The sequence below is a fragment of the Anomaloglossus baeobatrachus genome, chromosome 5 (assembly GCF_048569485.1).
Source record: "Anomaloglossus baeobatrachus isolate aAnoBae1 chromosome 5, aAnoBae1.hap1, whole genome shotgun sequence".
Lineage (NCBI taxonomy): Eukaryota > Metazoa > Chordata > Amphibia > Anura > Aromobatidae > Anomaloglossus > Anomaloglossus baeobatrachus.
Window position 1 is genome coordinate 541691091 of NC_134357.1, and position 26128 is coordinate 541717218.

General features: G+C 46.5%; 2 protein-coding genes across 2 annotated transcripts in view; both read right to left on the reverse strand.

Moving 5' to 3' along the window:
• Positions 1 to 10468, reverse strand: part of LOC142312208 (oocyte zinc finger protein XlCOF29-like) — a 31775-nt gene extending 21307 nt beyond the window's left edge. The window contains exons 1-6 of the mRNA XM_075351113.1: positions 10388 to 10468; positions 9435 to 9584; positions 9126 to 9305; positions 8920 to 9043; positions 8739 to 8836; positions 8451 to 8541 (exon numbers count right to left, since the gene is read on the reverse strand). Of these exons, the coding sequence (XP_075207228.1) occupies positions 8451 to 8541; positions 8739 to 8836; positions 8920 to 9043; positions 9126 to 9305; positions 9435 to 9512 (571 nt within the window). The 5' untranslated portion in view covers positions 9513 to 9584; positions 10388 to 10468. The remainder of the gene's footprint in view (positions 1 to 8450; positions 8542 to 8738; positions 8837 to 8919; positions 9044 to 9125; positions 9306 to 9434; positions 9585 to 10387) is intronic.
• LOC142312210 (uncharacterized) overlaps positions 1 to 26128 on the reverse strand; it is a 93739-nt gene that overhangs the window by 23445 nt on the left and 44166 nt on the right. The window lies entirely within an intron of this gene.

Here is a 26128-nt window from a genome sequence, read left to right on the forward strand (position 1 = left end):
ATGGCCACACGCTGGACCTCATCTTCACTCGCCTCTGTTCCCTATCTAACTTCTCTAACGCGCCTCTCCCCCTGTCTGACCACAACCTACTAACATTCTCTTCCATCTCTTCTCCAAGTGCACAACCCCCCCTCACACCCTTGCAGAAATCTCATTCACCTTGATTTACACGCACTTTCTCAGTCTCTTTGCCCTCTTGCAGACATTGCTTCTTCACACAATGCAGATGCTGCCACCACTTTATACAACACCACCATTTCTGCAGCTCTGAAATCAGCTTCCCCCCTCACACACACCAATACCCGCACAATCAACAGGCAACCCTGGCACACAAGTTAGACTAAAGAATTGAGACGGGCTTCCAGAATCGCTGAGCGCAGTTGGAAGAGGTCTCATTGTGACATATTTTGATGCATTCCCCTGTTATTGCTGCTATTTGTAAAGTGGCATGGTTATTTCATGTAACTTTTGATAGTATTAATGTGACTCCTTTTATAAATGTGGTGGCTTGTAATGCGTGTTTGCGCTGTTAATTTTGGCACAGGGTTCTTACTTATGTTTCCTTGGGAAGCTGGTGCTCATGTCCCAGCTGTAATTTTGATAGGTATTGGGATTTAGTAGAATTTTCTGTCCGTGTCTCTCTGTTTAATCGGTGCCTTTATGCTGATTTTAATTATTTTAATGAATATCAATAAAGATTGTTTTTTTTACAGCAATTTTTGTCACTCCTTTTGATTTGATCATCCACTGATGTCCAAAGTTTGTGCTTTGATTAGGTTATTGGAGTGCTATTTAGTACTAATTAGGACATGAGGTTGTTAACTGTCTCTCTCCCGTCTGACTTTGTCCATCTCTTTGTCTGTGTCTTTTCCTGTCTCTTTCCTTGTCTGTCTATATTTCTTGGTCTGTTTCCCCGTCTGTCTTCATCAAGGTCTGTCTCTTTCCCATCTGTCTTTGTCTCTCTGTCTGTCTCTGTCCCTGTTTGCCTGTCTCTCTCTTTCCAGGTCTGTCTCTTTCCCCATCAGTCTGTGTCTCTCTCTCTATGTGCCTCCCCATCGACATTATATTACCTCACACATAAGCTTCTTATACTAACAATGTCCTTTGTTCCTATAGCAACCAATCACAGCTGCTATTAATAACCTGTAGTTCCAAGCTCCATTCACTTTAATGGAGGCAGGTTTTTTGGAAAGTAACTGTAAAGAACAGGGATAAATTTTCCTGTCAAAACATAGTCTACGACGTTCCCTGGGTCACTTTAGCGGACATAAACACACAAACATACATACATACACTCAGCTTTATATATTAGATATATATAACGTGAGTGTGCGTGCGTATGTGTGCACATGTGCGTGTACAGAGTGTGTGCATGGGAGTGTGTGTATGCATGTGCAGTGTGCGCGAGTTTGTGTGTGCAGGGTGTGTGCAGAGAGCGTGTGCAGAATGTGTATGCGAGCGTGTCATGCTTGAGATGGTGTGTAATATTAGAATATCAAACATATCACATCAAACATATTTAAACAATATATTACACCCTATATACACTGTGTGCAGAATTATTAGGCAAATGAGTATTTTGATCACATGATGCTTTTTATACATGTTGTCCTCCAAGCTGTATAGGCTTGAGAGCCAACAACCAATTAAGTAAATCAGGTAATGTGCATCTCTGTAATGAGGAGGGGTGTGGTATAATGACATCAACACCCTTTATAAGGTGTGTTTAATTATTAGGCAACTTCCTTTCCTTTGGCAAAATGGGTCAGAAGAGAGATTTGACGGGCTCTGAAAAGTCCAAAATTTTGAGTTGTCTTGCAGAGGGATGCAGCAGTCTTGAAAATGCCAAACTTTTGAAGCGTGATCATCGAACAATCAAGCGTTTTATGGCAAATAGCCAAAGGGTTCGCAAGAAGCGTGTTGGGCAAAAAAGGCGCAAAATAAATCCCCATGAATTGAGGAAAATTAAGCGTGAAGCTGCCAAGATGCCATTTGCCACCAGTTTGGCCATATTTCAGAGCTGCAACATTACTGGAGTATCAAAAAGGACAAGGTGTGCCATACTCAGGGACATGGCCAAGGGAAGGAAGGCTGAAAAAACGACCACCTTTGAACAAGAAACATAAGATAAAACGTCAAGACTGGGCCAAGAAATATCTTAAGACTGATTTTTCCAAGGTTTTATGGACTGATGAAATGAGAGTGAAGTGACTCTTGATGGGCCAGATGGATGGGCCAGAGGCTGGATCAGTAAAGGGCAGAGAGCTCCACTCCCACTCAGACACCAGCAAGGTGGAGGTGGGGTACTGGTATGGGCTGGTATCATCAAAGATGAACTGGTGGGACCTATTCGGGTTGAGGATGGAGTGAAGCTCAACTCCCAGACCTACTAATAGTTTCTGGAAGACAACTTCTTCAAGCAGTGGTACAGGAAGAAGTCGGTATCGTTCAAGAACATGATTTTCATGCAGGACAATGCTCCATCACATGCATCCAACTATTCCACAGCGTGGCTGGCCAATAAAAGTTGAAAAGTTGAAAAAACAATGACATGGCCCCATTGTTCACCTGATCTGAACCCCATAGAGAACCTGTGGTCCCTCATAAAATGTGAGATCTACAGGGAGGGAAAACAGTGTCTGGCAGGCTGTGGTGGCTGCTGCACGCAATATTGATCGTAAACAGATCAAGCAACTGACAGAATCTATGGATGGTAGGCTGTTGAGTGTCATCATAAAGAAAGGTGGCTATATTGGTCACTAAGTTTTTGGGTTTTGTTTTTGCATGTCAGAAATGTTTATTTCTAAATTTTATGCAGTTATATTGGTTTACCTAGTGAAAATAAACAAGTGAGATGGGAATATATTTGGTTTTTATTAAGTTGCCTAATAATTCTGCACAGTAATAGTTACCTGCACAAACTGATATCCTCCTAAAATAGCCAAATCTAAAAAAAACCCTCCAACTTCCAAAAATATTAAGCTTTGATATTCATGAGTCTTTTGGGTTGATTGAGAACATAGTTGTTGGTCTGTAATGAAAAAAAATCCTCTAAAATTCAACTTGCCTAATAATTCTGCACACGGTGTATATAAGGTGATAGATATTTCTGCAGACCTATCAGAGGCCACAGAGTACAAGGGTGCCATGTCACACACACATACATGTGTATGTATGTACGCATATACAGTGGGGAAGAAAAGGATTTAGTCATCCACCAGTTGTGCAGGTTCTCTCACTTAAAAAGATGAGAGAGGCCTGTAATCGACATCATAGGTAGATCACTACTATGAGAGACAAAATGAGAAAAAAAAATCTAGAAAATCACCTTGTCTGATTTGGAAGGATTTTTTGCAAATTATGGTGGAAAATAAGTATTAGTCACCTAAAAACATGCAAGGTTTCTGGCTCTCACAGACCTGTAATTTCTTTAAGAGGCCCCTCTATCCTCCACTCATTACTTGTAGTAATGGCACCTGTTTGAGCTTGTTATTAGTATAAAAGACACCTGTCCACAACCTCAAACAGTCACACTCCATGGTGAAGACCAAAGAGCTGTCGAAGGACACCAGAAACAAAATTGTAGCCCTGCATCAGGCTGGGAAGAATGAATCTTCAATAGGCAAGCAGCTTGGTTTGATGAAATCAACTGTGAGAGCAATGATAAGAAAATGGAAGACATACAAGGCCACTGATAATCCCCATCAATCTGGGGCAAGATCTCACTCTGTGGGGTCAAAATGATCACAAAAACAATAAGCAAAAATCCCAGAACCACACGGGGGGACCTAGTGAATGACCTGCATAGAGCTGGGACCACCGTAACAAGAGTTATCATCAGTAACACACTATACCGCCAGGAACTCGGATCCTGCAGTACCAGACATGTTCCCTTGATTAAGCCAGTACATCACAAAACCGTTCCAAAAGTACATTTCAAATAAAATAAGCTTACGACTCTTTTAAAACTTATCAAAAACAGGAGAACTTTCAGTCTGTATCAAATATTCACAGATTTTTCAGAATTCATTAGACAATAAACAAAACACATTATTTGCATATCATGATCCAAATTCACATTATGCAAAAACAGAGCTGGTGGATCCAAAAGGTATACTTGGTTACTGCTCCCTATTGTTTAAAATTATCTCTTTTGTTTCTCCATAGTCACACAGCTTTCATTTTTGTCATTAGATTTACCAGACTAAATAGTATGCTCTGAGACTAATCATGTATCAATCAATATGCTGCCATTGAATAGCAAACAGATTACATACTAGTCATCATAACATATACAGCTTTAAATCCATGCATAAGACAATTTAGTGGCCACTAGATAACAGTATATCTCCATACTATAAATCTCAATACTTCATATAACATGCCTAATGCCTCAATATTATCTTAACCTGCAATACTACTCAGAATCAGTTTGAAATAGAGCAACAAGGATAATTAATACACAGTCATTTAGTTGCACACAATTAAATGTCAGCCACTACAACGTGCCCAGCATACTGATAAGTGCAATTTCAACTCCATGTGTGGAGCATATTTGCATAATGGCCACTAGATGGCAGTGTATCTCCACATAATAAATCTCAGTGCTTCATATAAAGTGCCCGATGCATTAATCATTATCTCAGTCTGCAATACTAGTCAGAAAATTAGTGTAAAACACTGTGACATAGGGTAACAAGAAGTGGTTAAATATCCATGTTGTAGCATAGATCTCCTCAGCTCAATCCCCAACGTACGTTTCACGATCGGCTTTTTCCCTACATGTACAGGCCAGTCTGACGTTTGCTAGAGAGCATTTGGATTATCCAGAAGACTATTGGGAGCATGTCATATGGTCTGATGAAGCCAAAGTAGAACTCTTTGGTAGAAACACAAGTCGTCGTGTTTGGAGGAGAAAGAATGCTGAGTTGCATCCAGAGAACACCATACCTACTGTGAAGCATGGGGGTGGCAACATCATGCTTTCGGGCTGTTTCTCTGCAAAGGACCCAGGAGGCCTGATCTGTTTACATGAAAGTATGAATGGGGCCATGTATTGTGAGATTTTGAGTACAAACCTCCTTCCATCAGCAAGGGCAGTGAAGATGAAACGTGTCTGAGTCTTTCAGCATGATAATGATCCCAAGCACACCGCCAGGGCAACAAAGGAATAGCTTTGTAAGAGGCATATGAAGGTCTTGAAGTTGCCTAGCCAGTCTCCAGATCTCAACCCCATAGGAAATCTTTGGAGGGAGTTGAAAGTCCGTGTTGCCCAGCGACAGGCCGAAACATCACTGCTCTAGAGGAGATCTGCATGGAGAAATGGGCCAACATACCACCAGCCTTGTGAAGACTACAGAAAATCCAAGAAGGAGAATGAAGCGGCAACTCGACCTGGTGGTTGGCAAACCATTAATCTGTATTTACAGCAGACAACATAAATGGGGAGTGGAGGAGGGGTGCGGGGACGGCAGAAGGACGAGCTTTGACGAGTCCTAGTCTAGAATCGTCAGGTGACTTCCTTTAAAACCCTAAACGTTTGAAATTTTTTAATTTATAAATCCTGTGCAGATTATCCATTCAAGTTCTTTCTCTTTCATGTGTGCAGGACTTATACTCAGTGGTAGTTCACGGTCATTCATAATGAGATTATTTACGTATTCTTTTGTCAAACAAATAGCTGTTTAATTATGAAGAGAAAGGGGAGAAAAGCGGGGTGGGGGCGGGGAGAAAGCTGCACATGAGGCACGGAGCTGGAAAGAAAGCAAAAGGAAGGATTGCACCGGAAACAAGTTTCTTTTCAGAAAGCATTGATAGAGCAGAAATAGGTGCTAAAGGCAGCCCCTTCTTTTTATTATTATTATCCTTCTCTCCAGAAATAAAAAATTTAAACCAAAAAAAGATTTTTTAAAACAAAGAAATGGCTTTCTCTATAAAATTGAAATGCTTGTTTTAGAATTAGCGGTCATGAAAAATCAGACCCATCTTTTTGCATTCATGAAATAGAAAGGACATATTTATAGAACGTTGTATGTTTGGATTTTCTAATACATAAATCTTATAAATCTTATATAGACTATCCATTAAAGTTCTCTCCCTTTCATATATGCAAAAAGTATATTCAATATTGATTCACTGCCATTCATAGTGTAATTGTTTACATTAATTTTTTATCAAATACAAGAATATTTAATTATGAAGAGAAAGGGGAGACGAGGGGGGGGGGGGGGGTAAAGAAACCGCACATGTGGATATGTGCCTGACATACGGAGCGAATTTCACGGAGCTAGAAAAGCAGCAAAGGAAAAGAATGCGGTAATATCAGAGGACTATTTAGGTTGTTAATTTTGACTTCAAATGTGTCACTGATAATATATCTGATAGGAAAAGGGATTTTATTTGTATGTTGTCTTATAAAAAGACCGACATATTATTGCAGTCGTTAAGACCTAAAGGTGCCTGGCTAGTATTGACATCACTATGGTTTGTAATGTTATATCGAGTTTTTTTTAGATGTGCCCTCTCAATAGTGCGCTGTTTTGCAGCTCTAATGATAGGAGGGTTGTAACCTCTGTCCGCCAATCTGTTTTCTTAATCCATGAATTGCTCTGCTCTTATCTCATCATTCTTATTAATTCTGTCTATTTGCAAAAATTGACTAAGAGGAAGGGATTTTTTGGTGTGGGATGGGTGAAAGCTGTTATAGTGTAATAGTGTTTTTTTAATGTATGTACATACAATGTTTGTTAGGATATTTTCTTTCACGGATTGAGTAGTACTTTTAAAAAAAAAATGGAAACAAGTTTGATTTTGATCCAGTTCTCTCAAAAAAATGGTCTGATTTTGCTAATCACACTTGGATCAGAGTTTGATCAAAGTGTGATCCGATTTTCTTGGAGGTGGAGAAATGTTTCCCCACCTTCTTGATATTGCCAGTCCATGATAGTTGGGCCACACTCTGAGGTCATCCAAATGTGGTCCGATTTTTTTCATGGAACCATAGGAAAAAGTCAGACAATTCCTATATATGCGGTCGTTTGCATGAGCCTAAAGGTGTGTAATATATTCTGTTAGGGCTCGTGCAGTAAAGTTACCACTCATTGGTGTCACCGTGTCATACACAGCACAGCGTGACTTGGAATGTCCAAAAGGCGAAGACATCGGTAATGATGCTGCTTGTTTCGATCCTGCTGCGCTGTTCATGACTCGGTGACACTGATGAGCGGTAATGTTACTGATGTTACCGCTGTTCACCCTTGCAGGGTCTCGCATAGGGAAGTGGTTCTCACAGCAAGTAGTACAAGAGCCTGAAGCAGTGACGTCATGAGGTTACCACAGTTCACTACCGTGTCTGTCTCTCTACTTTGTGTGATCCAGCACTGGCAGTGAACTGCAGTGACCTCATGACGTCACTGCTCGTCATTGCTGCCTGCGCATCACAAGCTACTGTGTGACCTGCTGCTCTTGAGGTCATCGCAGCACACTGCCAGGGGCGGTTCTCACACAGCACAGTGCGAGAGCCAGCAGTGGCTGCTGTTCCAGCCTATGGGGTTCGTACTATGAATGTTCTTTATAGGCTGGGACACTGAGTCGGGCAACGAACTGGGACCTCCATGTGGATTACAGCGAAATTTCATTTATTTTTAGCTGTTATTTAATGAATTGGTGAATGAGGGACTTTGTCCTGGCTTTTTTAATTCTCTCGGTTTATGTCCTTCAGGTTTCTTTTTGTGGAACATCGTCATCGTCGGACCTCCTTGTTGATTACGGCGGAATGTCAAGACTTTTTTTAATAAATTGGTGAATAACGGCTTGCCTTGGGGATGGGGGGGGTGTGTTTGAAATAAAATATTTTTTGTGTTCTTTTTTCTATTTACAAATAATGGGGGTGTCAGATGGATCTCCAATCATTACTAGCACCAGGGCTTGATGCCAGATGTCAATTCACAGTTGTCATCCACCCCATGAACCATTACACCACTTGCCCCCACACCAGGGCATTTTGGAAGAGCCGGGAACTGTGGCAGGATTGGCAGATCTAATGGCTGGGAAGGGCAAAATCACAATGAGCCTTCCCAACCTGATAACACCAGCCCCCAGCTGTCTGCTAATGGCATCATTACTCTTCACTATCTCTTAGGGGCCCAACATATTTTTCTTTTAGTGATTTTCTAAACTTGTCAGCACATTCTACATACACTGTAATTTGGATATCTAATTTACAAATCTGAGCACGTAAGGGTCAGCATCTTCTAATTCCAAGGGGTAAGTGGATCATCCAGATTGTAAGCTTTATAGAAGAAGAGGATTCAGTGCCCAAAATAATATGAACAGTTCCAAGTGGAAGAGAATGTTGTGGTCTTTGGCTGGACTACACCACCGATAAAGCAGCCACAGCAGGTGACTGGGAAGAATCTATGACTTCTCTGCATTTAGTGGTTACTACTCACCTGGGTAGCTATATGTAGGAATCTCATCTTTACACCACTCATCACCCCTCATATATGTCTCTGTAGTATTAATATGGGTCAGATCTTCACCCTGAAACAAATATTGTAAAAGTCACAGACAGATGGAGAAGTCCCAGCTATGATCAGCTCTAATCCTGCCATCTCCACCGCTCTCATTACACAAGTATAAACCATATAATACTGGTGGATAAAACAAGAATGAGCACAAGATCTTCACAGCCGTCTACACATCATAGGGAGATTTCATGACACCTTCTCTCCACCTACCTGATGATCCTGAGGAACATTGGGATCTTCTTGTTTACAGGCCTGTGGAAGAAGAGGACAGGGACTTCTCTCTGGTGTTGTCCTCTTACTGGATAGAACTGGAGGAAACACATACAGGGACTGAATTCATTCCTTACATACAGATAATTATAGGCCGTGTGCATTTAGTCCTGTCTATTACCTGGGGATGTGAGGGGCTGGGGAACCTCCATCATGACGTCCTTGTACAGATCTTTGTGTCCTTCTAAATACTCCCACTCCTCCATGGAGAAATAGACGGTGACGTCCTGACACCTTATAGGAACCTGACACATACAATGATACCATCATCCCCCGATCCCTTCATAGCGTTACTGTATAATGTCCCAGCATTCCCAGCAGTGTCACCTCTCCAGTCAGCAGCTCAATCATCTTGTAGGTGAGTTCTAGGATCTTCTGGTCATTGATGTCCTCATGTATCGGGGTGTGAGGTGGAGGCCCCGTGATTGGGCTCAGGGGTCTTCCCCATCCCTCAGACACAGGGGCCTGACAGCGCTCACTAGAGGTCTTCTTCACTACTGTGTAATCCTGGTTATGGAGAGACACAGTAATAAATCTCACTACAGACATTTCCAGAGTCCTCACCTCTCCAGTTCTATCCATCTGTTATTCCCATAGATAAGAATGATGTAATGTGACGTCATCAGAATCTCTCACCTCTCCAGTAAGCCGGAAGAGGATCTCTAGGGTGAGGTGTAATATCCTCTCCGCCATCTTGTCCCTGTCCATATCCATCCTTCACGGGGCAATCAGGAGAATTCTCTTCTATAGAAGATCTCATCTGAGAGGATCCGAAATTGTAGGGACCTGAATGGGGAGAAGATGACGATGTAACATCAGAAAGAATCCAGTGTAATAATACAATTACGAGAAAGAATAAGGGGAAACATGAGATTTATTATTTTAGAGTATATGGCGGTGCTGTGGGAACATTATACTGTGTGTGGGATTATCATATCTACTCCATAAAGGGCACAATGTAAACGACCGATGGCAGGAAAGGGGCCGGGGGCAGGAAAGGGGCCGGGGACCGAGGGCAGGAAAGGGGCCGGGGACCGAGGGCAGGAAAGGGGCCGGGGACCGAGGGCAGGAAAGGGGCCGGGGACCGAGGGCAGGAAAGGGGCCGGGGACCGAGGGCAGGAAAGGGGCCGGGGACCGAGGGCAGGAAAGGGGCCGGGGACCGAGGGCAGGAAAGGGGCCGGGGACCGAGGGCAGGAAAGGGGCCGGGGACCGAGGGCAGGAAAGGGGCCGGGGACAGAGGGCAGGAAAGGGGCCGGGGACCGAGGGCAGGAAAGGGGCCAGGGACAGAGGGCAGGAAAGGGGCCGGGGACCGAGGGCAGGAAAGGGGCCGGGGACCGATGGCAGGAAAGGGGCCGGGGACCGAGGGCAGGAAAGGGGCCGAGGACTGAGGGCAGGAAAGGGGCCGAGGACTGAGGGCAGACGGGTTTCCTCACTTCCGGCCTCTCATAGTTGGGGCGTCTGTATCTATCAGAGGAAAAGGAACAAAAACCTCACGATTCATAGAAATCAGCGAGAGAAAAACCCCAAGAAAGTCTCAGAGCTGAAGGGGTTAATGCCCCCTGCCCCAGTAATGGGGAATCTCCACATACCTCCTCCTGCAGAGCCGCACACTAGATATATGGTTATTATGGTAGCGTCTAGCCTGGAGTTGATTTTTTTGAGGGAAAGACGTCACCGGAAGGGGCGGGGCCTCCTCAGTGCAGAGCTGTGGGCGGGAAGCAGCAGCAGTACCCGGGCTCCTGTGGAGAGCGGACGGATGCTGACCCTGAGGTGGGAGAATATTCAGCTTTTCCTCATTAGTTAGACTGTATTTTGGGGGCACAGAGCAGTGTCTCCTGTCAGTGCTGGGGGCTGCAGCTCGTGTATATATCACAGGGAATTTACTGAAGCTGCAGCACCGTGCTGCTGTGTAGGCTTCATTAAGGAAAGGGGACTTTTGAGGGCTTGCACGTTTGGGGGTGTGGGGTTCACACTTGACAGGGCGCTGCACGTTTGGGGGTGGGGGGTTCACACTGGACAGGGGGCTGCATGTTTGGGGGGGGACTCACACTGGACGGGGCTGCACGTTTGGGTGGACTCACAATGGACAGGGGGCTGCACGTTTGGGGGGGGGCTTATACTGGACAGGGGGCTGCACGTTTGGGGGTGTGGGGGTCACACTGGACAGGGGGATGCATGTTTGGGGGGGGGGACTCACACTGGACGGGGCTGCACGTTTGGGTGGACTCACAATGGACAGGGGGCTGCACGTTTGGGGGGGGGCTTATACTGGACAGGGGGCTGCATGTTTGGGGGTGGCTTATACTGGACAGGGGGCTGCATGTTTTGGGGGGGCTTACACTGGACAGGGGGCTGCACGTTTGGGGGGGCTTACACTGGTCAAAGGGCTCGCACTTGGCAGGGGGGCATTGGTGTATGTTGTGGGGACCCGCACTGGGCAGGGGGGAATTGGTGCGTGTCGTGTGGGCTGTGTTGCACGGGGGGCTCGCAGGGAAAGAGGCTGCACTTTGAGGGAAGAGGGGGCTCCCACTAGGCAGGTGATGGTGCTGCACTTTGGGGGGGCTTGCAAAGCACGCTGAGCAGGGGGCCGTGTTGCACGTTGGTAGGCCTGCAGGGGAAGAGGCTGCACGTCGGGAGGGGCCTGCAGTGGAAGAGGCTGCACGTTTGGGGGGCTCGCACTAGGTAGACGGTGATGCTTCACTTTGGGGGGGGGCTCGCGCTGGACAGGGGGCTGTGTTGCACATTGGGTGGGGGCTCGCACGGGGAACTCTGTATTTATTAATCGTCTCCCTTTTGTTTCTCAAATACAGTTTGTGACTACTGGCAGCTGGGTGTAATTGCCCCCCTGTTATCCCACCTTAGAGACCGAGAGAATAGTGTGGTGTAATCCACATCATCCTCCTGTGTCCTCCAATCAACCAGAGAGGATTTTTATGGTAAATGCAAAATTACAAGTTTTACACCTAAAACGCACAGGACTCCAATACAAAAAGATGTTTTTTCTTTCATTGTTGCCGATGTCTAACATGGCTTAATTCTACGTATTGATTTGTAAAGTTGATTGTTATATATTTGTATCCCCGACCTGTCTCCTCCCCATTACCCTGTAGACTGTAAGCCCCCGGAGGGCAGGGTCCTCTCCCCTCTGTACCCATCTGTCAGTGTTATATATTTGTATCCCGACCTACTGTCTCCTCCCCATTACCCTGTAGACTGTAAGCCCCTGAGTGCAGGGTCCTCTCCCCTCCGTACCCGTCTGTCAGGATTGGTTTATTCACTGTAATTTATATCTGTATTTTGTGTGTATCCCGTTCCCATGTGCACCATGGAATCAATGTTCTCTATAAAAATAACTGTATAAATATTTCTCCTTTTTGTTAGGATTATTGATATACTTGTTTTAATAAAACTTCTAGAAGTTGGAAGAATGTTCATTTCTATATTGATAAAGCTCAGTGTGACATTAGTGATCAGTCACTGCCGGTTGGATCTGTATCTGGCTGTGTTCACACATTGCTGTAGGTAGTTTCCACATCTCACAGTTCCTAACAACTCACATGTAGACCCACAGTAAACTGTTCTGATCTCGCTGACAGTTTATTTTCTGTCTTTAGCAGCCCCTGATCCTCTTATGCCCCACATTTATTAGGCCCCAGTCCTGTTTCTTGGTGTTTTCCTCCTTTTGTGGCAACATAACTCCATGAGGCTCACACCGCCTGATTCAGGTCATATGGGGCGAAGCATTTTTTTTTTTAATTTTATTTAAATAACGTAAGTTGCTTTTTGCTGAGTGTCTGAAGCTGGTGCCACCACTGTTCCATAGCACAGGTTCTAGCAGATGTCACAATACATATTTTACAGAGGGGTAACAATACTCCTTAGAAATTTTGAGAAGTATTTTTAACAGATGAGGAAAACATCAAAATTTGCAGCAACTCAAAACGATAGTACATACAGTAGATGGGTATCCATAAGGCCCCTTTCAGACGTCCGTGTTTAAAGGGAACCTGTCACCAGATTTTTCCCTATTAAACTAAAAGAATCACCTTCTGCAGCTCCTGGGCTGAATTCTATGAAGGTGCACCTTGGCCCTGACTCCCCTTCCAGACCCCAAAAATAACTTTATAAAACCTGGCCTTTAGGTATGCTAATTACCTTGGTTGGCCAGATGGGGGTGCTCATTTACTGCTCCTATATCTCCCTCCTACCGCTGATTGCTGTCCTCCTTCCTTGATTGATGGGATGACTCCCTCCGTCATCCTCCTCGTCGCATTTTGAAACCTCGCGCCTGTGCAGTTAGGACTGCTCGCGCAGGCGCAGTTCGCTCTGCCATATCGCGGGCAGAGCAGAAACCAGCTGCCCTCGCTTATGGGCGGGTATGAGCATGGTGCTGGTGAGGTCATGCACAGCGCCAACCTCACCAGCGCCATGCTCGTACCCGCCCATAATCTCGCTGCGCATTTAGCTCACCGGGCTCCGACTCAGCCCCCATTCACCAATTTATTTGATTTTTATAAATAAAAAAAAAAAATTCTGCCATAATCCGTGGTGAGGTCCCACGACGTTCCCCGAAAGCAAACCTGGAAAGATATAAAAAGAGAAAATCATTCAAGAAACAAAGACAAAAGACACTCTCTTTTCCAATTTATTTCTCTTATCAAAGCTCTAATCCTGGTCTGCCGAAATCCAATTTGGGGCAGCCACGTCGGTCCCATACTGCTGTCACATTCAATGGAGAACTGAACATTCCTCATTGATTGTGAGAGCGCACACACACACTGCTGTGTATGCTTCCGTTCGGTGACCTGCATCTCATAAGGTGAGCTCAGGTCACCGCAGGGAAGCCCTCATCAGTATGTGTGCGGCAGTGATGTCACGGGTTAATCAGAGTTCACAATGAAATCAGATGACATCCTGATAACACTCCTGTGACGTCCGCGCTACTGTTGGTGTCGCGGCAGTAACGTCATGGGTTCAACGGAGTACCCAATGAACTTTGATGAACTTGTAAAGTCACTGTCACCAGTATAGGTGTCGTCAGGATATCATCAGAGTTCCTTGGATACGCCGATGATATCTTGATCTCACTGCACACACACACTGCTGGATACTCACCTGTCGCTAGCGATGCTGTCCCTGCCACTGATGTCTCTGGTGTTGCTGCTTCCAGGCCAGGTCTTCCGTGCAGTGCATATTCATTGAGTATAATGAGCGGGGATCGATCGGAAGCAAGTGAGAGCAGGGCTGGAGACAAGTGAGTATAAAAAAATCATTTTATTTCAGAGACACGTGTTTTCTCCGGTACGTGTCATACAGCTCACATCAGTGTGAGACACCCGTGCTGCCGGAGAAAAAACGGACATGTCTCTGTGCGGGGAAATGTGGGGCCACACAGTTCATGTGAAAACACGCATGTGTGAGGAACACCATAGAATAACATGAGTACGTGTGGCATCTGTGTTAAAAACGGATGTCACACATACCAGAAACATGGATAAAAATTACCCGTTTTCCCAATCTGTGCAGGTTCCAGTGATCGGACAATGATCAGCAGGTGATCACCTGGCCCATGGATAGGTGATAACTTGTTTTCACTAAAAAAAACCCTTTCTTTGTCGCTCCTAATTGGGAGACCCAGACAATTGGGTGTATAGCTACTGCCTCCGGAGGCCACACAAAGTACTACACTTAAAAGTGTAAGGCCCCTCCCCTTCTGGCTATACACCCCCCCGTGGGATCACGGGCTCCTCAGTTTTATGCTTTGTGCGAAGGAGGCCAGACATCCACGCATAGCTCCACTGTTTAGTCAGCAGCAGCTGCTGACTATGTCGGATGGAAGAAAAGAGGGCCCATACGAGGGCCCCCAGCATGCTCCCTTCTCACCCCACTTTCTGTCGGCGGTGTTTGTTAAGGTTGAGGTACCCATTGCGGGTACGGAGGCTGGAGCCCACATGCTGATTCCTTCCCCATCCCCATTAGGGCTCTGGGTGAAGTGGGACTTTACCGGTCTCCGGGCACTGAGGCCGTGCTCCATCCACAGCCCCTGGAGGATCTGCTGGATACGGAGTGGAGTTTCCTCAGGGACAGGACCCTGCTCCATCAAGGTACTCCGTGTCCCCATGCTTATCTCACGCACACTGCAGCATTGCTGGGTGTGTTAGTGCGCCGGGGTAAACAGCGCTGCTGCGCTTGTGCCGTTACTCACTACAGCTCTGCTGAGTGAGGTGACTTAGTACGATCGGCCGATCCGGCCGCGGGGGTCAGTTTTTACTGCGTCGCGGCTGGGATTTGTGGTGCGCCGGGGACTTCCGCGCTGGCCGTGCATATATGACGGCCGCGCTAGATTACTACAGTCCCCGGCTTTTGCGGCCTAGTTCGTATCGTTCCCGCCCCCAGACCTGCCAGTCAGGAGGAGGGCGGGACGCTGTACAGACCAGCAGCGCTAAGAGCTGGAGTCTGTTTTACATACTCCAGCCCTCACACTAGGCACAGTGGGACGCAGTTTCCCGCACTTTTGTTTGTGACGCCCACGGTCCGCCCCTCTTCACAGGACGCCGGCAGCCATTCCTGCCTGCACGCTGAGCTGCAGAGGGGAGACGGGGAGACTCAGACAAGGGATTCTACGACCTCACACCCGCTTTTCAGCGGGCGGTAAGCAGCCCTCAAGGGCTCTCCCCCACTTGTGCCATAGTGTACTTTGTATTTTGTGCTGGCAATACTTTGCACTGTACAGTCGCTGGTGATTTTCTGCTATATACCCTCCTTAGATTTCTCAAGGAGACAACAGCATGTCGTCCGCAAAAAGCAAAAGTGCCAAGGCACGGACTTTATATGCTGCTTGTACCGCATGTGGGGCTACTCTACCGGCAGGTTCCACTGACCCCCATTGTGTGCAGTGCTCGGCCCCTGTGGCAATTGCTCAGCCGGGGCCGCTGCTAGAGGTGACCCAGGGAGAACCACCTGTGAATGCTGTCCAGGTGACAGGGACGGAGTTTGCAGCTTTTGCTGACAGATTGTCTATGACTATGTCTAAAATTCTTGAAACATTGCAGTCTAGACCAGTAACTCAGACCATGGGCACTGTTGATTCATTGCCACCTTGTCCCCCTCAGCTGGACCACTTCCTAGCTCCGGGGGTGTCACATGCACCCCAGGGTGACGGCTCTGACTCGGACGACAGTCCCAGACAACCTAAGCGGGCTCGCTATGAGCGACCCTCAACTTCATCACACTGGTCAGGGTCCCAGCGGGACGACTCTCTGTGTGATGAGGCGGATGTAACTGATCAGGAGTCTGATGCTGGGGCCGCTCTCAATCTAGATACCCCGGATGGTGACGCCATAGTGAATGATCTTATAGCGTCCATCAATAAGATGTTAGATATTTCTCCATCAGCTCCTCCTGCGGAGGAGGCAGCTTCACAGCAGGAGAAATTCCATTTCAGGTATCCCAAGCGTAAATTAAGCACTTTTCTGGACCACTCTGACTTTAGAGACGCAATCCAGAAACACCACGCTTATCCAGATAAGCGTTTTTCCAAACGGCTTAAAGATACACGCTATCCTTTTCCCCCTGACGTGGTCAAGGGCTGGACACAGTGTCCCAAGGTGGACCCTCCAATCTCCAGGCTTGCAGCCAGATCTCTAGTTGCAGTGGAAGATGGGGCGGCACTTAAAGATGCCACTGACAGACAGATGGAGCTCTGGTTAAAATCCATCTATGAAGCGATTGGAGCGTCGTTGGCGCCAGCATTCGCAGCCGTATGGGCACTCCAAGCTATTTCAGCTGGGCTTACACAGGTCGACACGGTCACACGTACATCTGCTCCGCAGGTGGCACCCTTGACCTCTCAAATGTCTGCATTCGCGTCTTACGCGATTAATGCTGTCCTAGACTCTACGAGCCGTACGGCGGTGGCGTCAGCCAACTCTGTGGTTTTACGCAGATCCCTGTGGTTGAGAGAATGGAAGGCAGATTCTTCTTCCAAGAAGTGCTTAACCAGTTTGCCTTTTTCTCGTGACCGATTGTTTGGTGAGCGTTTGGATGAAATCATTAAACACTCCAAGGGTAAGGATTCATCCTTACCTCAGCCCAGACAAAACAAACCCCAACAGAGGAGGGGACAGTCTGGTTTTCGGTCCTTTCGAGGCTCAGGCAGGTCCCAATTCTACTCGTCCAAAAGGACTCAAAAGGATCAGAGGGGCTCAGATTCTTGGCGGACTCAATCACGCCCAAAAAAGCCAGCCGGAAGAACCGTTACCAAGACGGCTTCCTCATGACTCTCAGCCTCCTCTCTCCACATCCTTGGTCGGTGGCAGGCTCTCCCGCTTTGGCGACATTTGGCTGTCACAGGTCAAAGACCGTTGGGTGAGAGACATTCTGTCTCACGGGTACAGGATAGAGTTCAGCTCTCGTCCTCCAACTCGCTTCTTCAGAACTTCCCCACCGCCCGACCGAGCCGATGCTCTGCTACAAGCGGTGTCCGCTCTAAAGGCGGAAGGAGTGGTGACTTCTGTTCCTCTTCAGGAACAAGGTCACGGTTTTTACTCCAATTTGTTTGTGGTGCCAAAGAAAGACGGGTCGTTCCGTCCCGTCCTGGATCTAAAGCTGCTCAACAAACACGTAAAAACCAGGAGGTTCCGGATGGAATCTCTCCGCTCCGTTATCGCCTCAATGTCTCAAGGAGATTTCCTAGCATCAATAGACATCAAGGATGCTTATCTCCACGTGCCAATTGCGCCAGAGCATCAGCGTTTTCTACGCTTCGTTATAGGAAGCGAACACCTACAGTTCGTAGCTCTACCTTTCGGGCTGGCGACAGCCCCTCGGGTCTTCACCAAGGTCATGGCAGCAGTAGTAGCAGTCCTGCACTCGCAAGGTCACTCCGTGATCCCGTATTTGGACGATCTACTTATCAAGGCACCCTCTCAAGAGGCATGCCAACACAGCCTGAACGTGGCACTGAAGACTCTCCAGAGTTTCGGGTGGATTATCAACTTTTCAAAGTCAAATCTAACCCCGACCCAATCACTAACATATCTTGGCATAGAGTTTCATACTCTCTCAGCGATAGTGAAACTTCCACTGGACAAACAGTGCTCGCTACAGATAGGGGTGCAATCTCTCCTTCAGGGCCAGTCGCACCCCTTGAGGCGCCTCATGCACTTCCTAGGGAAGATGGTAGCAGCAATGGAAGCAGTTCCTTTTGCGCAGTTTCATCTGCGTCCACTACAATGGGACATTCTCCGCCAATGGGACGGGAAGTCGACGTCCCTCGACAGGGAGGTCTCCCTCTCTCAGGCAGCCAAGGAATCTCTCCGGTGGTGGCTTCTTCCCACCTCATTGTCAAAAGGAAAGTCGTTCCTACCCCCATCCTGGGCGGTGGTCACGACAGATGCGAGTCTATCAGGGTGGGGAGCAGTGTTTCTCCACCACAGGGCTCAAGGTACGTGGACTCGGAAAGAGTCCACCCTTCAGATCAATGTTCTGGAGATCAGAGCAGTCTATCTTGCCCTACAAGCCTTCCAACAGTGGCTGGAAGGCAAGCAGATCCGAATTCAGTCGGACAACTCCACAGCGGTGGCATACATCAACCACCAAGGGGGAACACGCAGTCGGCAAGCCTTCCAGGAAGTCCGGCGGATTCTGATGTGGGTGGAAGACACGGCATCCACCATATCCGCAGTTCACATCCCAGGCGTAGAAAACTGGGAAGCAGACTTTCTCAGTCGCCAGGGCATGGACGCAGGGGAATGGTCTCTTCACCCGGACGTGTTTCAGGAGATCTGTCGCCGCTGGGGGATGCCGGACGTCGACCTGATGGCGTCACGGCACAACAACAAGGTCCCGGTTTTCATGGCACGGTCTCACGATCACCGAGCTCTGGCGGCAGACGCCTTAGTTCAAGATTGGTCGCAGTTCCGGCTACCGTATGTGTTCCCACCTCTGGCATTGTTGCCCAGAGTGCTCCGCAAAATCAGGTCCGACTGCCGCCGCGCCATTCTCGTCGCTCCAGACTGGCCAAGGAGGTCGTGGTACCCGGATCTGTGGCACCTCACGGTAGGCCATCCGTGGGCACTACCAGACCGTCCAGACTTGCTGTCTCAAGGGCCGTTTTTCCATCTCAATTCTGCGGCCCTGAACCTGACTGTGTGGCCATTGGGTCCTGGATCCTAGCGGCCTCAGGTTTATCTCATGACGTGGTTGCCACCATGAGACAGGCTAGGAAGCCATCCTCCGCCAAGATCTACCACAGGACGTGGAGGATATTCCTATCTTGGTGCTCTGCTCAGGGAGTTTCTCCCTGGCCTTTTGCATTGCCTACTTTTCTTTCCTTCCTGCAGTCTGGGTTGGAAAAAGGTTTGTCGCTTGGCTCCCTTAAGGGTCAAGTCTCCGCGCTATCCGTATTTTTTCAGAAACGCCTGGCGCGACTTCCTCAGGTACGCACGTTCCTGCAAGGGGTTTGTCATATCGTCCCCCCTTACAAGCGGCCGTTGGAGCCCTGGGACCTGAACAAGGTTCTAATTGCTCTCCAAAAGCCGCCTTTCGAGCCTATGAAGGAGGTTTCCCTTTCTCGTCTTTCACAGAAAGTGGCCTTTCTAGTGGCGGTCACGTCTCTTCGGAGAGTGTCCGAGCTGGCGGCGTTATCATGCAGATCTCCATTCCTGGTGTTTCACCAGGACAAGGTAGTTCTGCGTCCAATTCCAGAATTTCTTCCCAAGGTGGTATCTTCCTTTCATCTCAATCAAGATATCACTTTACCGTCTTTGTGTCCGCATCCAGTTCACCAATTTGAAAAAGGTTTGCATTTATTGGATCTGGTGAGAGCACTCAGGATCTACATTTCCCGCACGGCGCCTCTGCGCCGCTCGGATGCACTCTTTGTCCTTGTCGCTGGTCAGCGTAAAGGGTCGCAAGCTTCCAAATCCACCCTTGCGCGTTGGATCAAGGAACCAATTCTTCACACCTACCGTTCTGCTGGGCTTCCGATTCCATCAGGACTGAAGGCCCATTCTACCAGAGCCGTGGGTGCGTCCTGGGCATTACGGCACCAGGCTACGGCTCAGCAGGTGTGCCAGGCGGCTACCTGGTCGAGTCTGCACACTTTTACCAAGCATTATCAGGTGCATACCTACGCTTCGGCGGATGCCGGCCTAGGTAGACAAGTCCTTCAGGCGGCGGTGGCTCACCTGTAGGAAAGGGCTGTTTGACGGCCCTATCACGAGGTATTCTTTTACCTACCCAGGGACTGCTTTTGGACGTCCCAATTGTCTGGGTCTCCCAATTAGGAGCGACAAAGAAGAAGGGAATTTTGTTTACTTACCGTAAATTCCTTTTCTTCTAGCTCCAATTGGGAGACCCAGCACCCGCCCTGTTTTCTTAGGAAGTTTGTTTTTTTCGGGTGCACATGTTGTTCATGTTGAACAGTTCAGTTCTCCGAGGTTGTTTATCGGGTTGAATTTGTATTTAAAACAGTTATTGGCTTTCCTCCTTCTTGCTTTTGCACTAAAACTGAGGAGCCCGTGATCCCACGGGGGGGTGTATAGCCAGAAGGGGAGGGGCCTTACACTTTTAAGTGTAGTACTTTGTGTGGCCTCCGGAGGCAGTAGCTATACACCCAATTGTCTGGGTCTCCCAATTGGAGCTAGAAGAAAAGGAATTTACGGTAAGTAAACAAAATTCCCTTCTTAAGGCCTGTAAACCATTCCTACAATCATTTGGCCGACAATTCTCTCTTGGCCATCACATACAGGAGTGCTCGGCCAAATGTTCTTGTGTTCTCTATCTCAGAGCAGTTGTCGCCTCCTCTGGTGGTGGATTATCTTTCAAGAGAACAAAAGGATCAACAAGTGGAATTCAAACACCCCAGTTCCTACCCTCCCTTGACATCCATTCTCGAGGTAAGTCGGGAAGCCCCCATACACATCAGATTGTCTGATTCTGATGACTTCAGCCCTGTGTATGGGAACTTTCATGTAATCTGTATAAGGGCTTATTCAAACATCTTGCACGTCAGTACAATCTCGGAACAAAATGCATGGACTGGCTGAGGCTGTCCTTTATAGACAGTGCTGTGAGCTCAGAAATCATGGGCCTCAGAGCAGCAACTCTGATCTAATCATCTCTAGTGAGATAGAATGGAGTTACTGTACAGAGGACGTCCCTTATAGACAGTGCTGTGAGATCAGACATCATTAACCTCAGTGTAGCAACTCTGATCTAGTCATATCTGTACTGAGAAAACTAGAATGGAGTTGCTGTACAGAGGGTTTTCGTTAGGCCAGAGCCACACTAGCATAAGGCATCAGATGCGATATGCTAATGGCACTCGGATCACGTTCTGCTGCGAGTGTGAGTTGAGTGTCATTATACAGTGATCGGAACATAAGTGCCGAGGAGAGGGAGGGATTAATCTCTCCACTACTTGTCTTTGCGTATATCCAGATGTCATCCGAGCGCAGTGCGATGTTTCACACGCACCCATAGACTTGTAAGACTCCCTGCAATCGCAGCATGCTGCCATTTTTTCCTCAGTTCGATTGGGACTGAAGAAAAAAGCGTAGATCTGAGCTGCATCATTGTCTAACATGAAACAGTAATGCAAGATTGTCTCGAGTCATACACCAGTGTAGTGTAACTAGAGCTTGATGGGCCCCAGTGTAAAGTTTGGACCCCCCCTCCTTTAACACAGACACACGGGGTATGGGATAATGACACTGACACTCGGGGTATGGAATAATGAGGCTGACACTCGAGGTACGGGATAATGACGTTAACACTTGGCTCTTTCCCTCAGCACCCATGTTTCCCATGATCTGAAATCCCTCTATCAGCACCCAGCTTTCCTATGTTCTGATATCCATCTTGTCCTCAGCACCCAGCTTCCCTTTCCTTCGCTATACATCTTTCCCTCAGCACACAGGTTTCCCATATCAGAGCAACGGAAAGCTGGGTGCTGCGGGAAAGAGCCTCTTGCCATCAGCACAAAACATTCCCATCCAAAGCTTGTGTTTTTGTCCTCCCTCGTATATACAGTCATATGAAAAAGTTTGGGCACCCCTATTAATGTTAACCTTTTTTCTTTATAACATTTTGGGTTTTTGCAACAGCTATTTCAGTTTCATATATCTAATAACTGATGGACTGAGTAATATTTCTAGATTGAAATGAGGTTTATTGTACTAACAGAAAATGTGCAATCCGCATTTAAACAAAATTTGACCGGTGTAAAAGTATGGGCACCCTTATCAATTTCTTGATTTGAACACTCCGAACTACTTTTTACTGACTTACTAAAGCAATAAATTGGTTTTGTAACCTCATTGAGCTTTGAACTTCATAGGCAGGTGTATCCAATCATGACAAAAGGTATTTAAGGTGGCCACTTGCAAGTTGTTCTCCTATTTGAATCTCCTATGAAGAGTGGCATCATGGAATCCTCAAAACAACTCTCAAATGATCTGAAAACAAAGATTGCTCAACATAGTTGTTCAGGGGAAGGATACAAAAAGTTGTCTCAGAGATTTCAACTGTCAGTTTCCACTGTGAGGCACATAGTAAGGAAATGGAAGAACACAGGTACAGTTCTTGTTACGCCCAGAAGTGGCAGGCCAAAAAATATATCAGAAAGGCAGAGAAGAAGAATGGTGAGAACAGTCAAGGACAATCCACAGACCACCTCCAAAGACCTGCAGCATCATCTTGCTGCAGATGGTGTCAATGTGCATCGGTCAACAACACAGCGCACTGTGCACAAGGAGAAGCTGTATGGGAGAGTGATGCGAAAGAAGCCATTTCTGCAAGCACGCCACAAACAGTTGCCTGAGGTATGCAAAAGCACATTTGGACAAGCCAGTTACATTTTGGAAGAAGGTCCTGTGGACTGATGAAACAAAGATTGAGTTGTTTGGTCATACAAAAAGGCATTATGCATGGAGGCAAAAAAACACGGCATTCCAAGAAAAGCACTTGCTACCCACAGTAAAATTTGGTGGAGGTTCCATCATGCTTTGGGGCTGTGTGGCCAATGCCAGCACCGGGAATCTTGTTAAAGTTGAGGGTCGCATGGATTCAACTCAGTATCAGCAGATTCTTGACAATAATGTGCAAGAATCAGTGACGAAGTTGAAGTTACGCAGGGGATGGATATTTCAGCAAGATAATGATCCAAAACACCGCTCCAAATCTACTCAGGCATTCATGCAGAGGAACAATTACAATCTTCTGGAATGGCCATCCCAGTCCCCAGACCTGAATATCATTGAAAATCTGTGGGATGATTTGAAGCGTGCTATCCATGTTCGACGACCATCAAACTTAACTGAACTGGAATTGTTTTGTAAACAGGAATGGTCAAATATACCTTCATCCAGGAACTCATTAAAAGCTACAGGAAGCAACTAGAGGCTGTTATTTTTGCAAAAGGAGGATCTACAAAATATTAATGTCACTTTTATGCTGAGGTGCCCATACTTTTGCACCGGTCAAATTTTGTTTAAATGCGGATTGCACATTTTCTGTTAGTACAATAAACCTCATTTCAATCCAGAAATATTACTCAGTCCATCAGTTATTAGATATATGAAACTGAAATAGCTGTTGGAAAAATGCACAATGTTATAAAGAAAAAAGGTTAACATTAATAGGGGTGCCCAAACATTTTCATATGACTGTATAGTTCTCCAAATACTATAATGGCCCCACTTAGCCTTCCATGGGTCCCACGTAACCCTTCGTTTTATTAGAATGCACCCCATAGTCCTCCTTGTATTACAATGCATTTCCCATAGTCCTCGATGTATAAGGTCGCTCTCATAGCCCTCCAATTATTATAATACAACTCCCATAGTCCTTCATGTATTATAATTCACCCCATAGTCCTCCATATATTATACTGCACCACATAGTCCTCCATATATTATAATGCAGCTACCATAGTCCTGCATGTATTATAATGCACCCCCATAGTCCTCCATGTTTTATAATGCACCCCCATAGTCCATGTATAAGGTAGCCCTCATAGGTCTTCATATATTATAATGCAGCCCACATAGTCCTGCATGTATTATACTGCAGACTCCATAGCCCTCCATGTATAATAATGCAGCCCACATAATCCTGCATATATTATAATGCAGCTCACATAGTACTCCATGTATTACTGTATAATGCACTCCCCATAGTCATTCATGTATTATAATGCAGCCCCCAAAGTCCTCTGTATATTATACTGAACCCCATAGTCCTGCATATACTGCACCCCACAGTCATTTATGTATAATTCACCCCATAGTACTCCATATATTATACTGCACCCCATAGTGCTCCATGTATTATACTGCACCCCATAGTCCTCCGTATATTATACTGCATCCCATAGTCCACCGTATATTATACTGCACCCCATAGTTTTCCATATATTATAATGCACCCCTATAGTCCTATATGTATTATAATGCAGTCCCCACAGTCTTTCATATTGTATTATTCACCCCATAGTCCTTCATGTATTCTAATGCAGCCCTATGGTCCACGTATAAGGTAATGCCATTAGTCCTCATAATGCAGCCCCCATAGTCCTTCATATTGTATTAAGCAGCACCATAGTCCTCCATGTATAATGCACCCCTGCATTCCATGTATAACGTGTCCTTCATATTGTATTATGCAGCCTCATAGTTCTCCATGTATATTGCACCCTCACATTCCATGTATAAGGTGTCCTTCATATTGTATTATGCAGCCCCATAATCCTCCATATATAATGCACCCCTATAGTCCAAGTATAAGGTAAACCCATTAGTCCTCCATATAATGCAACCCCCATAGTCCTATATGTATTATAATGCACCCCATAATCCTTCATATTGGATTATGTAGCTCCATAGTCTTCAATGTGTAATGCACACCTATATTCCATGTAAAAGGGATCATTTTTTTTTTTTTTTTAAATCAGATACTTTTTTATTAAACAGAATACATATAACAGTATAACAATTCGGCATCCAAATTAAGTTTATCATATCTATTACCCCTTTCCCGTCTCTCTTCCAGCCATGTCAGAATAGCCTGCTGGTAAATGAGTTACCGTGCAGCACCCCTCTGCCTTGCCCTTTCTCATTTCCTTCCAACGAAGACCACGCTTCTGAAGGTGAACAAAACCACATAGGGTGTGCAGTCTTCCACAGGACAAAGGAAGACAACAAGACAGCGATGTCCATAGAAGACAGGATGTTCTTGGACACCAAGGATCTGGAAATAGTCAAAGACAAATCAAACAGTTGGGTTGCACCACTATCATTTCGACCTCGGAGACGACGCCTACCAAACAACAGGGAAATGGTCTACAATCGCTTAATCTCCCTCAAGCACAAACTTCAGAGGTCACCTGAGACAAAAGAACACTTCTTTACCTTCATGGAGAAGATCTTTCAGAACCACGCGGAGGTCGCACCCGGACTTCAAGACTCCGAGGAGTGTTGGTACTTACCTATCTTCGGTGTGTACCATCCCAAAAAGCCAGGCCAGATAAGAGTGGTATTCGACTCGAGCGCCAAATGTGAAGTCATCTCGTTGAATGATGTCCTATTGTCGGGCCCAGACCTCAACAACAGACTCCTAGAAGTACTAATCTGTTTCCGCAAGGATTCAGTGGCATTCATGGATGACATACAACAGATGTTCCACTGTTTTCTCGTCAATGAGGAACACAGAAACTATTTGAGGTTCTTCTGGTATCGCGACAACGACCCCGATAAAGACATTGCAGAGTACCGGATGAGGGTACACATCTTCGGGAACAGTCCTTCCCCAGCAGTCGCTATCTACGGCCTCAGAAATTCCGCCAAAGAGGGTAAAGAAAAGTATGGGTCAGATGTCAGATCCTTCGTAGAAAAAGACTTCTATGTAGACGACTGCCTGAAGTCCACACCAACAACTGAGGCTGCAATCAGTCTCCTAAAAAGGGCTCAAGAAATGCTTGCTCTGTCTAACCTGAGGTTGCATAATATTGCCTCCAACAGCCAGGAATTGATGGAAGCCTTTCCCTCTCAAGACTATTCCAACAATCTAAAAGACTTGGGGGTACTTTACACGTTGCGACATCACTAGCAATTGCTAGCGATGTCCAGCGCGATAGCACCCGCCCCCGTCGCACATGCTAGTAATTGCTGCCGTAGCGAACATTAGCGCTACGGCAGCTTCACACGCACATACCTGATTGACGACGTCGCTGTGACTGCCGAACAATCCCTCCTTCAAGGGAGAGGTGCGTTTGGCGTCACAGCGACGTCACCGCGACGTCACTAATCGGCCGGCCAATAGAAGCAGAG